Raw genomic sequence first — 13,870 nt, forward strand, 5'->3', positions numbered from 1 at the left:
CTACTTACTGTTCTGGACAGTCTTTCTTAGTGTAAGGTTCACAGGGCAGGGGCTATGACTTTTTGATTCACTTCAGTTTTCAGAGCCAGACATAAGAGGGCTCACAGTAGAGACTCAAATTTAAGTGTTGGCTGTGAGTTCATCAGTGGGGGATTAAGAGCCCTGGCAGCCTTCACCTTGTCTGGCCAACCAAGGAAGATCCCTCCTGGGCCTAATTCCTGGGCAGGAGGAGAACTTGGGACTAGGGTGGGTGGGGAGGGTGTTAGGTAAGGGGGAGCATTACAGATTGTGGAGTAAGCATCAGCATGGATAATAAACACACACAGTTGTAGAATGGATTAGCTTAAGATTCCAAGCTGGATTACCTGGTCAGTGAGCCAGACTTCGGGAGCTGCCTGTTTTGCCCAAGATGACAGTAGAAATATTTGGTCTTCTAGGGAACCCCACTTTGGGTCTCAGTCTCATGGTGGAGTGCAGGGTTGGCTCATGTCTGCCAGTGTTTCTGGACACTACATGAGCTGTAGCAGTCAAAGTTTTTCATCCTCTAATAGTTGAACCACAAGAAACACTTTTCATAAAGCTGGGGGGAGATTCTAGCTAGCCATGAACAATTTGTATCTTGGATTTGTATCTTACCTTAGAGATTCTATCTAGCCATGAAGAACTATTTGTATCTTGGATTTGTAACTTATCTTCCCCTGCTATACCATGCAACTTGAGAATAGGAATCCATTTCTTACCCTCTGTATTATCAATAAATGGGCCCATCTTAGGTGCGCAATAAATGTGGGTATCCTGGGAGTCAGAAAAGACTAAGTTCAGGCTGCTGGGTAACACTGTGCTGCTGCCCCCTGATGTCAGGGCAAGGACAGTGTCATCCAAGAATCCCATCACCTTGATTTAAGGTGCTTTCTCCCACAGCAGCCTCCTGTAACTGTTCATTCCAAAATAGGAACACAACAGAGCCACCTGCAGTACAATGAATTTTTTATTCTTCATAAAGTGCTTAAAACATGAAGAACAAGCTCTTTATAAAGAGCCTTACAACTAGGAAGACAAACAGCAAAGCAGAACCATGCCTGCTCCCTGCCCAACCCACCTGCAGCTCTCCTCCAAGTGTGGCTAGGAGAAGAAACATCAACAAGGACCCTGGGCTTCGATTCAAAAACTCCTCTGAAGCCATCCATGCCCTGGGCATTAGGGAGGCCCACAAAGGTCAGGGCCAGGGCTGGGACTGAATAAAGCCCAGAGGAATCCCCAGTAGGGGGGGTGACTCCCCCTCTCTCAGAAAAGGTACTTACTTCTCTAATACCCAATGACCCCCAAAAGCATGACTGAAACCCTGGGGACCAGTGGATACTTTTCTCAGCTTTGATGAGTGGAGTTTAAGGTAGGTAACGTTATAGGGGCTTTCCTCCATGTGTGGCGCTCCTCTGCTCCATCCTGGCGGCAGACAGACATTACCCAGAGGGCACGTGTCTGCCTGAGGCCTTCCAAAAGCAAGCCCACAGGCCCTCTCCTGAAGTGGTGGTCCCAGAGGAGCTCTTGCCTCCTCACTAAGCCATAAGTATCCTTCTTCAGCACCTCATCACCGCCCATTTTTGCTAATTCAGGGTGCCCCAAGCTGCCAAAGTTCCCTGCAGATGCCTTGGGGAAGCCTACCAAGCAAACCAGGGGCTGGGCCAAAGGACAGACACTTCATTTCAAAGTGTACTGCAGCCAAGCCAGGCAAGCCCCTGGGGCAGAAGGGACAGGCTGAGATAGCAGCTTAGTGGATGGATGGGACGACAACAAAGGCTTTTTCCTAAGTATAGGTGTCTCCCAAAGGCATAGTGGGACCTCCCACTGCCAGGCAAGCTGACTGGTCTAGTATGGCTAAATCCTGAGGCCAGACAGAATGAGAATGAGCAGGGCAGCCCCAGGCCTGCCTGTCCGCCTGCCCAGCAGTGTTTATCCTGGGATCCTCCTATTGGGGTTGAGGGAGGGGAAGAGAGCAGGAAGGTTGAGGGAGCAGCAACTTGGCCAGACCAAGAGATTAACTCTAGGGGAGGGGAAGAGCCCACAGCAGGGCTGCCCATTCCCATTCCCAGGGCCCTGAGAGAGCCATCCCTACGTACTCAACAGGTGGGAGGGGGACGCCACACAGCGGGAGAGGTCAACATCCAGGGGCTCTTGACCCCGCCCACAAAAGGCACATTTTAATTGGTTTCCAAAAGTTCAAACCCTGCAGCAACACAGAGTTTTGGCATCTGGACAGGCAACAAGAATAGACATGGAGGCTTGATCCCCAAAACATAAGCAGTCCCAAGCCCCAGCCTGGAGGGGCCTACACACTGGAGGTGGTCAAGAGCTCAAAAAGCAAAAAGGTGCTCTCCCTGCACCTGCCCCTGCGCCCCACACATTCCCATGTGACCCTCATGGAAAGGTCAGAGAGGGCAGGGAGCAGCCTGAAGCGCACACATCATCCACCTCTGTCCACACGGCACTTGCCCCACAAACGGCTCCAGAATGAAGCAGACTCAGGATACGGCAGAGACTGGCCCAGACCACACAGGCTTCTTGCTCTCAGGGGAATGGGTGTGAGGCTGAAGAGGCTGGTTGCCCATAACTCACAGACAGGCAGTGTGGTCGTTGTCCCAGTAATACTAGAAGCCCCTCCAGGGACTGGAGGGAAATGAAGGGGATGGCGCTTTGGCTGTGGGAAGAAATGGCTGACCATCCTTGGGGGGTAATAAAGTATGTGCTAGCAACCAGTCCTGTCCCAGATTACTGCATCAAGCTACAGTTTACCCCTGCTCTGTCTTGGGGGAAGAGTTCCAATTCCCTGGGGCCCCCAGAGCTGAAGGGTATGAAAACAGGCAGGTGGGAAAGACCCAGGGCTCCCAAAGACACACCAGTTGTGCACAGAACCTGATGCCTCCAAAGGGAATCCAGAGGGCCCCCCTTTCAGCAGCCCCAGTTGAGGCAGGAGGGAGAGGAGCAGGGAGTGACAAGGCAAGACAGACGATGTCCCACTGCAGATGAGAGAGTTCAGCAGGAGGGAGGGCCGGCAGTAGCAGGTCCATGCCAACCCTCCTGGGGGTGGGGTGAGGAAGGCTATTTGGGGGGGCCTGGGGGAATCTGCAGCAGCGTGGGTGAGGTCTCCATGATCCGCACCAGCAGCCGGTCGATGTAGCTCTCCAGCTCCTGCACATGCTCATCCCGCTGGCTCAGCTCCCGCTCCCGCTGCAGGAGCAGGCTGATGAGCTCATCGTGGGTCAGGTGGTAGTACTTGGCCGACTGGTCCAGCACAGCTGAGTCCTGAGGCCGGACCGAAGACAGTGAGCAGGGCAACCCTAGGCCTGCCTGCCTGCCCGCCTGCCCACCAACACCTAAGTTTCACCACCACAGGGCCCCAGGCTGCCTGTCTCCAAAGCCAGAGCCTAACTGGCTTCAGGACTCTGATGTGGGGGACCTGGTCTGCTGCCTGCCCCACCATCACCAGGACCAAGCCCTGAGACTCCACAACACATTCTGTCAGATGCCCCCCACACCCTGCTGGGCCTTACCTTCAGCCTTTTGGTGTCCACCATCTGGCCAGCCTGGGGGGCCTGGGTCACAGGCTGAATGCTCCCAGATGTGACTGTTTTGAGCTTCTCCAGCCCACTGCTCAGGGCTATGCTCAGACTGGAGCGGGACTGCTTCCTGTCGGGGCTGCCCTCCACAGGGGCAGCACTGAGGGGCTTCACGGGGTGGGGACTGCAAAGACATACAAGAGATGGGTTACACAGAGAGAAGGGTGGCATGGGTCAAAGGTGGGGCTGCCTTCCCTGTGGAGCCTCCAGGTCTGCTGGACAGAAAGCCCAGCACTGGGTGGTAGCTGCCCCTACAGAGTCAAGGTCTCAGGGCAGCGGTGTCCAGCACTCCTCAGCAACCCCCTGGGCTGGCCTCAGTCCCCGCCCCACCACCTGCTCCCTCCCCATTTCACTCCCTCATTCACCCAGTGACCTGACCCTTTCACAGGGACAGCAAAGGCCATGCTACAGACTCCTGTGCACCTGCACCCAGCCTCTGTCAGGGACACTCTCCTCCAGCCATCTTCCCTCCTTTCTCTTCTATACTGTAACCTTTCTCTAGTGTGCTGACCTTGGGAGTGTGTGCCCTCCCAAGTTCCCAGTTTTCCCAGGACTGTGAGGATTCCCAGGACATGAGAGTTTGAGTGCTAAAACCTGGGCAAACTGGGACACTTGGTCACCCAGCCCTCTCTAGGGGTTGCTTCCCATCAGCATTTACACAGCCCTGCAAAACCCTCCCTTGACCTTGTATTTGCTCCAGCTATCATTCCTAGTCACCTTCCCCTTTCTTCTCACCCAAGCCTCTCCGCAGCAGCATGGAGACTACATTTGTATAATTTCTTACCTTTCATTGACTCCTTAACCCATTAGAACAGGACGTCGGTCTCTACCGGCCCACCACAAGTGGACTTGTTGAGGTCACCAAGCCCTGCTGGTTCTCACCTCACTGACCTCTGTGGAGCCGACACTTGAAGTACTCCTTCCTTTGGGCTGCTTGCCTCCCTTTCCCTTCAAGACCTCCATTTCATCTTCTGACCCCACAGCCCCTTCTCAGTCTTAACAACTGCTAGTCTGCCCTTGGGTTCTCTCCTCTCCTCCTCCTCCCTGCATCCTACCACCCTCCTAATCTCCATCTCTAACCCAGACCTCACCGCCTGGACTCTAGACCTGCAGAGTCAGGTGCAGGCTGGCTTGCTCCCTGGGTTCCCCCTCAGGTGCATCCCACTCCCCGCCACACCTCCTCTGTGCTGCCCTAGCAGCGAGGAGCACCTCTGTCCCCGCCGGCTCAGGTCAGAAAGTCAGAAGCCTGGGAGGTACTCTGGCTCATCCTCTTCAGCCTCGGCCTTAACAATCAAGTACTGCCACCTTCCTACCTTCTCAAGCCACCCCGCTCCTCTCCAAACCAATGCTTAAAACTTCCTTCTAGTCACAGCCACTAAATCAGCTCCTCCATCTCAGTCTTGCCCATCTCCAATCATGCTGCTGCAGGATAATGATCTCAGCATTTTCAAAGCTTGAGAATCCTTTAATGGCTTCTATCAAGGTAAGAAAATACAATCTCTAACACAATCTGGTCCCTGCCCTTTCTTCATGGTCCACTACTCCCAAAGCCACATTCTTACCAAGCTCTTACAAAAGCTATTCTTCTGTCTGGAACACTGCCCCTTCCTCCCATTGGCTCACTAATTCCTACTCATGTTTCACAGTTGTGCAAGGCCACCTCCTCCAGGAAGCCTTCCTGATTCTTCCAGGCTAAGATGACCCTTCTCTGGAATCCTCCAGCACCCTGTGACAGTTACATAAACTATAACATAAACTGCATCAGGCTCCCACATTAACTATCCTGCCCAGGGGGACCTCTTACAAATCTATGCTTACTTCACAGAGGATTTAGACCACTCAGGAGTAGAAAGCAAAATGGCTTAGTCCAAGGCCCTGAGCTCCACTGAAGGAAGGGTCACCCAGACCCAGAGACTCTCAGGCTAGATCTATGCATTCATCCTCACAAATCGGGAAGAGTGGCAGAGCACCCAGGCTCTGGGCAGACAGTAAGGAGAAAGAATGCATCTCAGTCCTTTCCTGCCACCTAGGAGCCTGCGCTAAGGATGGGGTATAAAAGCAGCTCTAATGCCACCTACGGGCTGTGCCAGGGAAGGGGAGGATGACCAGTGTAGTATAAAAGTGCCTTGAATGAGGGGCCAGGAGGCCTTGGCTTGTTTGCTCCCTTACATCAGAGGGATCCGGGATCCTAAACCCTGCGGCTCTCATGGGCTCCATTTCTTCCTTTGAGGAATGAGACAGCTCTATTTGGCCCATCCACTTCATAACAGAAGGAACAAGCCCAGTACAGACATGAAGCCAATGTGGGAAGAATAAAACTTATAAGTGGCAAGTATGATTAGAGGTCATGCTGGCAGACAGCAGGGCCAGCCGAGGACACTGCAACCACCAGCTCCCCCACGTCCTGTCCCTCACCTCAAGGGAGCAGAGTCACCACCACCACCAGGGAGGGACGCTGGGGGCAGCCTGGACTCCCTCCTACCCACTTCCCATATGTAGTTCTGGCCCCTTGGGGTTTCTTCCCTTCTTGGGTCCACTTTATCTTCCCCAGTGGACTAGACATTCCTTGGGAATAGAGTGGAGACAGTGCCTTTCATCTGTTCAGCATCTGACACATAGTAGGTGCTCAGTGAATGTGGATGACCAAACATGAATGCCTGGTCGGGAGCCCAGTGCTGGAGCCTGTCCTGCTCCCCAGAGCCCCACGCCCTGCCCTGCTCTCCCCTCCTTCACTCGGTCCTCCTACAGCACTATCGTCCCAGAGGGACTTGCTGCCTTCTAAGTCACACCCCATCACCTCCCAGTGCCCTGAGTCTCCAGGCCTCTGCCCACATCACCCCTGACCAGCCACCTGGTGAGGTCACAGCTTCACAATTCTTCCAAACCTCCCAATGTCACAGTGAGCACAGTCACACAGGCATCTGCTGTCCACTCAGCAGTCCTAAGTGCATCAGAACCACCCCTTGAAAGGCACCAAACACAAACCAACAAAGCAACTGCTGCGGGTGGGGAACGTTTCTTCTGAGAGTTACTATGTGGGAAGTGTTTGAGTTTTCCTTTTTCTTCTGAAGGTGTCTGCAGCTTTCTCTCTGACCTAAGTGCTGGTCCCTCCTCTGGCTCTCTGCCTTCCCCAGCCTGCACCCTCACTCTAGCAGAACAGGAAACTGCTCAAGGCTCCACTGCCAGCCTGCTCTGCCACGGTCTGCCCCAAGAACTGCCCCCTGCTTGACAAGTTCCACCGCCCCCCGCCCACAGCTCCCCTGCGGCCGAGTGCACATGCTCCGGAAGGGCCTACAGCACAGCGCTCCTTCCCTGCCAGCCCACATCGGCTCTCCCCACTTCATTCCTTATGCCCTGCACCTCATCAGTGCTGTTCTCCAAACCCCTGGCTTGTAGGGGGCTGCCTTGATTATCCCAAGTCCCAAGAAGGCAGCTTCAGAGGTGGTACCACAGAAAGCTCCTGTCTTCAAAGCCTGTACCGTCTTGCCTCTGGGGTAAAAGAGACCCTCACCTGCCCCACAAAGGATGAGGCTGGAGTGTGAACCCCTCAGTCCCTTGGGCTGTTCTGCCCCCTGTCCACCCCCTTCCTCCTGGACAGTGTTCTGGGGGTGGATGCTCACCTGGCACTGGGCTGTGGCTCCTCAGCTGGTCGTGTCTCCAAGGGCAGAAGCACAAGCGGGGAGGCTGGGGTGGCTGCAGCGAGGTCCTCCCTAAGTAGGGCAGGGGAGCCCCCAGGTGGGGAGGGCTCAAGGGGGCCAGGGAGTAAGGCTGGCTCCCCTGGTGGTGTGGAGGAGGTGGTCAGGGGCCAGGCTTCAGACAGGGGAGAGCATGGAGGGCTGGGCCCCCCACAGTGGTGGCTGGCCCAAGGCGGGAGAGGGGGCGGTGGAAAGTCAGGCTCTGGGGGAGTGGGCAGCTCTTCTGGACCAGAATGAATAGAAGATTCCCTCGACCCTGGCGGGGATGCAGATGAGAGGCTGGGAGGATCTCGGCTTCCCTGAAACAAGAAGGGGTTCAAGGCATCTTCCTTGGAGACCCACACATCAGCCTGCTGGGAGGTGACTGACAGGGACCCAAGCCCCTCTCCTACTGGATCCTGGCCCTGGGCCTCAGGAGCCTCAGGGCCTTCTCCAATCTCTGGAGCCCCCGAGATGTGCTGACTCTGAAGAGCCAAGCTCTTTGAGTGACAGGGTGTGGGGGCAGGACCCTCAGGGCAGCTGGTGGGTGCAGACAGGCAGGGCCCAGACACAGGGGGGCTGCCGTCCTCCACTAGCTCTTCCAGGCCAGGCTGGCCCAGCAGGGTTGCAGAGGAGCAGCTGTCAGACTCCTCTGACTCACGCTTCTCTCCCTCCTCCTTGGTCTCCGGGGGACCGACAACCAGTGCACTTGGGAAGGCGTCTTCACCCTCTGTCTCTGGCTCCCTGTTACTCAGCCCCACTGCGGCCTTCTCCTCCTCCTCCTGGGATCTTGAGGGTGTGAAGAGGCGCGGTGGCTTGGGAGGTGGGGTGCTGGGCTGCAGCCCCTTGTCAGACACCCACTCGGGTTTAGGCTCGGGCTCCGGTGGGGGAAGCCCCTCGCTCCCCTTGGGGCTCACAGTTTCTGGCGATTCAGGCTGCAACTGGGGAGGAGGCTTATCAGACTCTCCCCGCAAGACTAGTGAGGCCGTCTCAGCTGCAGGAGAAATGGTGACCACATCCCAAGGCCAGGCATCGTCAGCTGTCTCGACGTCAGGGCAAAGCTGGTTTTCACCTCGGGAGGACTCATCGTCCTGGCCCTCAGCAGCGCTCTCTGGGCCCGGCAGCCTCTCCCACACACTGATCACTTCTGGGGAGCTAAATAGAGATGTCCCACTGTCTGCCGGACTCTGCCCTGCTTCCCCTTCCGGGGCTGGCAGTTCCCTGTCTGGTTCTGAGGCTGAGGCTCTCAGCTGCAGCTGGGCTGATGAGGAGGGCAGGCCGGCCCCTACCGACTCAAGGAGCCCTGGGTCAGCCGCACTCGCGCTCTGGTGGTCCGGTCCCAAGTCCAGAGGAACCCTGGGCTCCAGCCACACGCTGCTCCCACCTCTTCCTCCTCCTCCTCCCCCAGGCTCTCCCTGGGGCTCAGCTGCCTTCGCAGTCATGGCCCTGGGGCCTGGGTCTTGCAGCCCTGCCGCCTCCAGCCCCACTCCTGCAGGAGCCAGGATCTCGCTCCTGGCCTCTGGACGCAGCCTGCTGGCAGCAAAGACGTTGAAGGTGTTGTCCCACTCAGGCAGGGCTTTCCCAGGGGAGGCCAGGGGGGTGGGGCTGGCCCTCGAGGCACTGGGGAGAGAGGGAGCAGGTGAAGGAGAGTTTAGTGCTATGTCGGCTATGAGCTCCTCGAAGAAGGGGTTGCTCTGCAAAGAGGTGAGGAACGGGTTGCTAAGACCCAATAATCCAGGTGGGGTGGCTTCAGGGGCGGCGGTGGTGGTGGCGGTGGCGGCGGCAGCAGTGGCAGCAGCGGGGGAGGCGGCTGCAAAAAGGTTAGTGCTTAGCATGGGAGCAGCAGTGGGAGCAGGAGTGGGAGGGGCCGGAGCCCAGGGGGAGCAGGGGAGGTGGTGAGGAAGAGCAGCTGGGTCAGATTCTACCTGAGGAGACACGTCCAGGCTGTGGAGGGAGACAAAACCGTGAGCCTCCTGGTTAATGCCAAGACTGGAAAGGCCCCCGAGTCTGCTTCGGGACCAGGGGCCACAACACACCGCCCCACCCCCTGCTTCAGGACCAGGGGCCACAACACACACATAGGCTGGATTTACCTACTTGGGCCAGGGTACAGAGGGAAGACCCCAACACGTAACATTATCAAGTGCCTCCCGAGGAGAAAGATGCCAGGCAAAGCTATTTTAATCCTCACTCCAACCCCAGAGAGAAATCCTCTCATCTGATAGGCAGGATCCAATCCAAACCTAACCAAGTGTTCTTTCCTCTATCCCATGCTGAAGCTTCTAAGGTTCTACTCAACAAGGAATTTATGTCTGGGAAAACTAATCTGAAAGTGCCTTACATCCTTTTTTTTTTTTTTTTTTTTTTTTTTTAGATACAGTCTCTCTCGCCAAGGCTGGAGTGCAGTGGCGTGATCTTGGCTCACTGCAACTTCTGCCTCCCGGGCTCAAGCCATTCTTGTGCCTCAGCATGTGCCACCATGCCTGAATAATTTTTGTATTTTTAGGAGAGATAAGGTTTCACCATGTTGGCCAGGCTGGTCTCGAACTCCTGGCCTCGTGATCTGCCCACCTGGCCTCCCAAAGTGCTGGGATTACAAACATGAGCCACCAAGCCTGGCCCCTTTTAGGACTAAAAGCAAAGAAAACACCAGCTGGCATGGGGGGATAAAGAGACCAGAGAAAGGCCAGGCCTAGGTATCTGGCTGGACAAAGCCAGAACTTATAGGACCTAGCAGGGCACCTGGAATTCTGACACTTGAAACAGCCTGGGTTCTATTGATCCCTTGCAGAAGCATAAGTAATGACGGGCTGTCATTGGGTGTGATAAGGTGTCTTGTTTCTTTGAGGGGCAGCCTAACTGGCTAAGGAAGATAAGCCATCTGTAGAGAACGTCGACCAACAGGTGCCAGCCTTTGTCTCCCAAGGCTGGCAGTGTGACAGCAGCAGCAACTCTGGATGTCACCAGGGGCTTCTCAGGGACTCTGGGGATGGGGACAGGGCAGGTGCTCTTAGGACACTGGAGAACAGGTGCTGGCCTTCATCTGTCCAGGGCAGGGTCCTTTCTGGGAGGAACGCCCCCTGCACTGGTGCTTATCCAGAGTGAGGCCGACTCCAGAGATGCGGGCAGGGGCGTGCTCTCAAACTAGAGCTTCTCACTTACCTAGGACACAGACAGAAGGCCAGAAAAAATGGCTGCCTTGCCACTGAGCTACTGTCAGAGGCAGACCTCGGTGGCCTCACCCTCTGCCTTCTGAGCAGTCTCCCTCCTCATGGCTGGTCTCCCAGCCCTGGCTCTAAGCTTCCAGGACCCCCGTTCCTTGGCCCCTGCCTGTCCAGGTGGAAATATCCTGGGGAAACCCCTACACATCCAACTTTTCAAGCCAACCAGCTTCTTGTACAGGAAATGTGGGCAGTGAGTCCTGAAGGGGCAGAAGCCAGGCTTTGGCCAGCCAGCCCATAAGGAGTGTGGCTTGGGGTAGGAAGGGCACCTGTGGAAAGAGCAGGAGCTGTCTGGAGCTTGCCCGGATTCTCCCGGGAACCCAGAGCCCAAAGAGGGCAGACCTACACAGAGGTGGGCTGAGGCAGGTCAGCTTGGCAGCTGCCACTAGGGGCGGACCACAGGAAGGAGTCCAACCAAACAGAGGCACAGGTGGCTTCCAAAGATGGTTCCTGGAACAGGGAGGTCAGCCTCACAGCCAGGTCCCAAACCCATGGATTTCTCATAAGCATCAGCTTCCAGAGAGTCTCCTGACCCTATTTTTCCCCTTACAATAACTCCCTATCCAAGGGTAAATTCTCAGTCTCATCCCCTCCACCTAAAGATGGAGGGAGAGGGAGGTAAAAATTCCCACCTGTTCCCACCCTACCTGGGCTTCCCACTACTACCCTGCTTCTATGGACATGACGGATACCAAAAGAGGAAGAATTGTGGGCCCACAGCCTCAACCCCAGCAGATGCCCTTTCTCCCTTCATTCCGGACAAGCCCCAGGCCAAGGCACACATGCCTGCCGTGGAGACCAAGGGGAGTGAGAAGCAACGTACACCACCACCAGGTCAAGAGCCTGACCTCAGCCCACTTGCCATTAGAGCATCCATACCACACCCAGCCCAATCCTGCCTACAGGATCCAGGCCCCCAGGAACAGGGCTAGAGCACTCTGAGCTACTTCTCTCCCCAGCCCCCTTTATGACAATAGGCCACAGTGGTCTGAAGGAAGAGAGTCCCATCAACATTAAAAGCACCACGCTTAACTCTGCCCCCTCAGCCCTAACCTGGCCTGCACTCACTCTTGCAGTCTTTCAGCAACCTGGCTGGCAGTCAGAACTGCAGGGACAAGAGCGGCAGGGGAGTAGACTGGGAGCCCCAGGTTAGGCTCGGCAACCTCCCTCTCCCTGCCAGATCCCCAGAGATACACACAAACCTGTTGGTATGGAATCAGCAAAGGGCTCTCCCTGGAGGAAGGGACTCCAAGCACCAGGCCTGGCAGGCTTTACAGAGCCAGCAGTACTTCTGAGGGCATCTGTCCATCCTCCTATCCGGTAACACATCCCTCCTTCATGCCTTCCTCTCCCTTGCTCCACACCGAGTACACATTCTGAAGGTTCTCACCTCAAAACATCTCCCTCCCACTCCACCTGGCCCAGGTCAGGGACATATTCCCACATGTGCTTGTCTTTGCAGGTCATGCTCTGAGAACAGATAAACACCTCTGCATCCTAGAACCCACTGTGCCAGCCTGGCACACTCTCCCCACCCCCAAGCGGTGGGGGCAGCAATATATGCTGACCTGTCTTCTCTTTTAGGATCAAATGCTGGGAAGGAAGTCAGAAGTCCAGATGTCTCTGCCCCTTCAACCTGAGGGAATAAAACTTTACTGCCTGCAGGACACTCTGAACAATTGGTTGAACCTGCCACTCAACACAGGAACCACCTGTTCACCCTGACAGCCCCTCTTCTTAAACACTACGCCACAGGGCTACCTCTGTAGCTGAAGGCCAGGTGTCACTAGCAGACAACTCTTCCTTAGGCTGAAAAGAGATCTGTGTCCTTGTTATTTCCACACACTGGTCCCAGAGATGGCAAGTGGATCTGCACAAGCTGTGTACCAGGCAATCCCCCAAAGGCCGAAGCCAGCCTTGGAGGCACGTTCACCTCCAGCAACATTGCCCTTCAGCCTTCACTCCTGAAGCACGACCTCCTGACCCTCCTGAGATGGGCCCAAAGTGCAGGAAACATGTCCAAGAGATGGGCACATCCTCTCCCATCACCTGGGCACAATGAAGTGACAGGGGCCTTGTAAGCTGTAAGTAGGGAGAACGTATCATTTATTTTCCAAACCAGAACACTGAATACAGTAACCATGACAGGAGAACAGGCACAAGCAGGACGTGAGGCTGCACTAACTCCAAGCCACTGGGAGTACATTATAGTTACTCATTTACACCACCAAGAATGCAGCCAGGCTCCTTCCGCTGCCACAGCACATTCCAGGCCCACAGGGGCCTTGTTGCCTACCACACCTGGTGCAGGGAGGCACTGCAGAGATTGCCAGAGGCCACCATCATGATGCGCTCATCTCTATGTTGTACCATACTTATTCCCAACTTTAAAAGTTTTGGTAATCAACATTTGATCCCCTTCTGTGCATACAGTCCTATGGTTAGTGTGGGGGGCGGGGATCAAGGGAACAAAGGATGACCTGGGATAGACACAAAGACAATCCACTTTGGCCCTAGCGGGTTTAACATGTGTGGTCTTGCCTGTCCTCAAACACACATGAAATAGCCTGTGCTGCAGCTCAGTGTGAATGGCTCATAACAGGGCAGGGGAATGAGGCTAAGTCCTGTGGCCAAGATAAGCTTGGTCTCAACTACCTACTCCCTGCTCCAGCACACACTGGTAGGGGCCCAGTGTGACCGCCATGGGCCCCAGCAGACAAAGGCCACATCAGAGGAACAGCAGGACCCTCTTCTCAGCCCTGCATAGCCTCATTTTTTCCTTCCCCACGGCAGCAGCCTTTCTCTGGTTACTACACTCAACACATTCAGCCCCGGGCCTCTCTGTGGGGCATCAGTGCCACATGGCAGCACTAGAGGGCGCTGCTGTTCTTCCTAGTGAGGAACATCCCGCAATCTGCAATGGTGGCCCCAAGGCAGAGGCCCCCAATCTCTCGACCTGGGGACAGGCTCCCCAGGCCCCAGCTGGAGATCCTGCAGCTACATTCAGTCACTCCAGTTCTGGGTCTAACCCACAGCTTCCTGCCATGAGGCAGCCCACCTCTCCTTCTCTCCTCAGAAGCCCTAAGCAAGCCCTCTGGGGAAGCGCCAACAGTCCTTTCTTCCAGGCCAGCCTTCCCCTCCCTGTAAGGCACACGAGGCCAGGATGCTGCTGATTGAGCTCAAAGGCCAGGTGTCACATCTGTCCAGACCAGGCCATCTTACCCAAAGCACAGCCCCTCCCATCCCATCTGCATGCACGGCCACAGAGCCTGGCCCTGCAGCCGCCACCTGCAAATGGGCCCCATCTGGGGAGGGATGCTGAGTGCCCTCCATCCTGCTAAAGACAAGGCTCGGAATTCAA

At 55.7% G+C, this 13,870-nt stretch overlaps 1 protein-coding gene across 3 annotated transcripts in view; it reads right to left on the reverse strand.

The window, feature by feature from the left end:
• Positions 1-970: 970 nt before the first annotated feature.
• Positions 971-13,870, reverse strand: part of RAB11FIP5 (RAB11 family interacting protein 5) — a 39,676-nt gene continuing 26,776 nt past the window's right edge. Inside the window, exons 4-6 of one of the 3 annotated variants that reach the window (XM_030828399.1) lie at positions 7,235-8,908; positions 3,549-3,738; positions 971-3,300 (exon numbers count right to left, since the gene is read on the reverse strand). In XM_030828399.1, the coding sequence (XP_030684259.1) occupies positions 3,097-3,300; positions 3,549-3,738; positions 7,235-8,908 (2,068 nt within the window). In that variant the 3' untranslated portion in view covers positions 971-3,096. Of the gene's footprint in view, positions 3,301-3,548; positions 3,739-7,234; positions 9,233-13,870 lie in introns of all 3 variants that reach the window. The other 2 variants (XM_012501240.2, XM_030828400.1) reach the window with 2 other exon arrangements.

Source organism: Nomascus leucogenys, chromosome 14, assembly GCF_006542625.1.
Source record: "Nomascus leucogenys isolate Asia chromosome 14, Asia_NLE_v1, whole genome shotgun sequence".
Classification (NCBI taxonomy): domain Eukaryota; kingdom Metazoa; phylum Chordata; class Mammalia; order Primates; family Hylobatidae; genus Nomascus; species Nomascus leucogenys.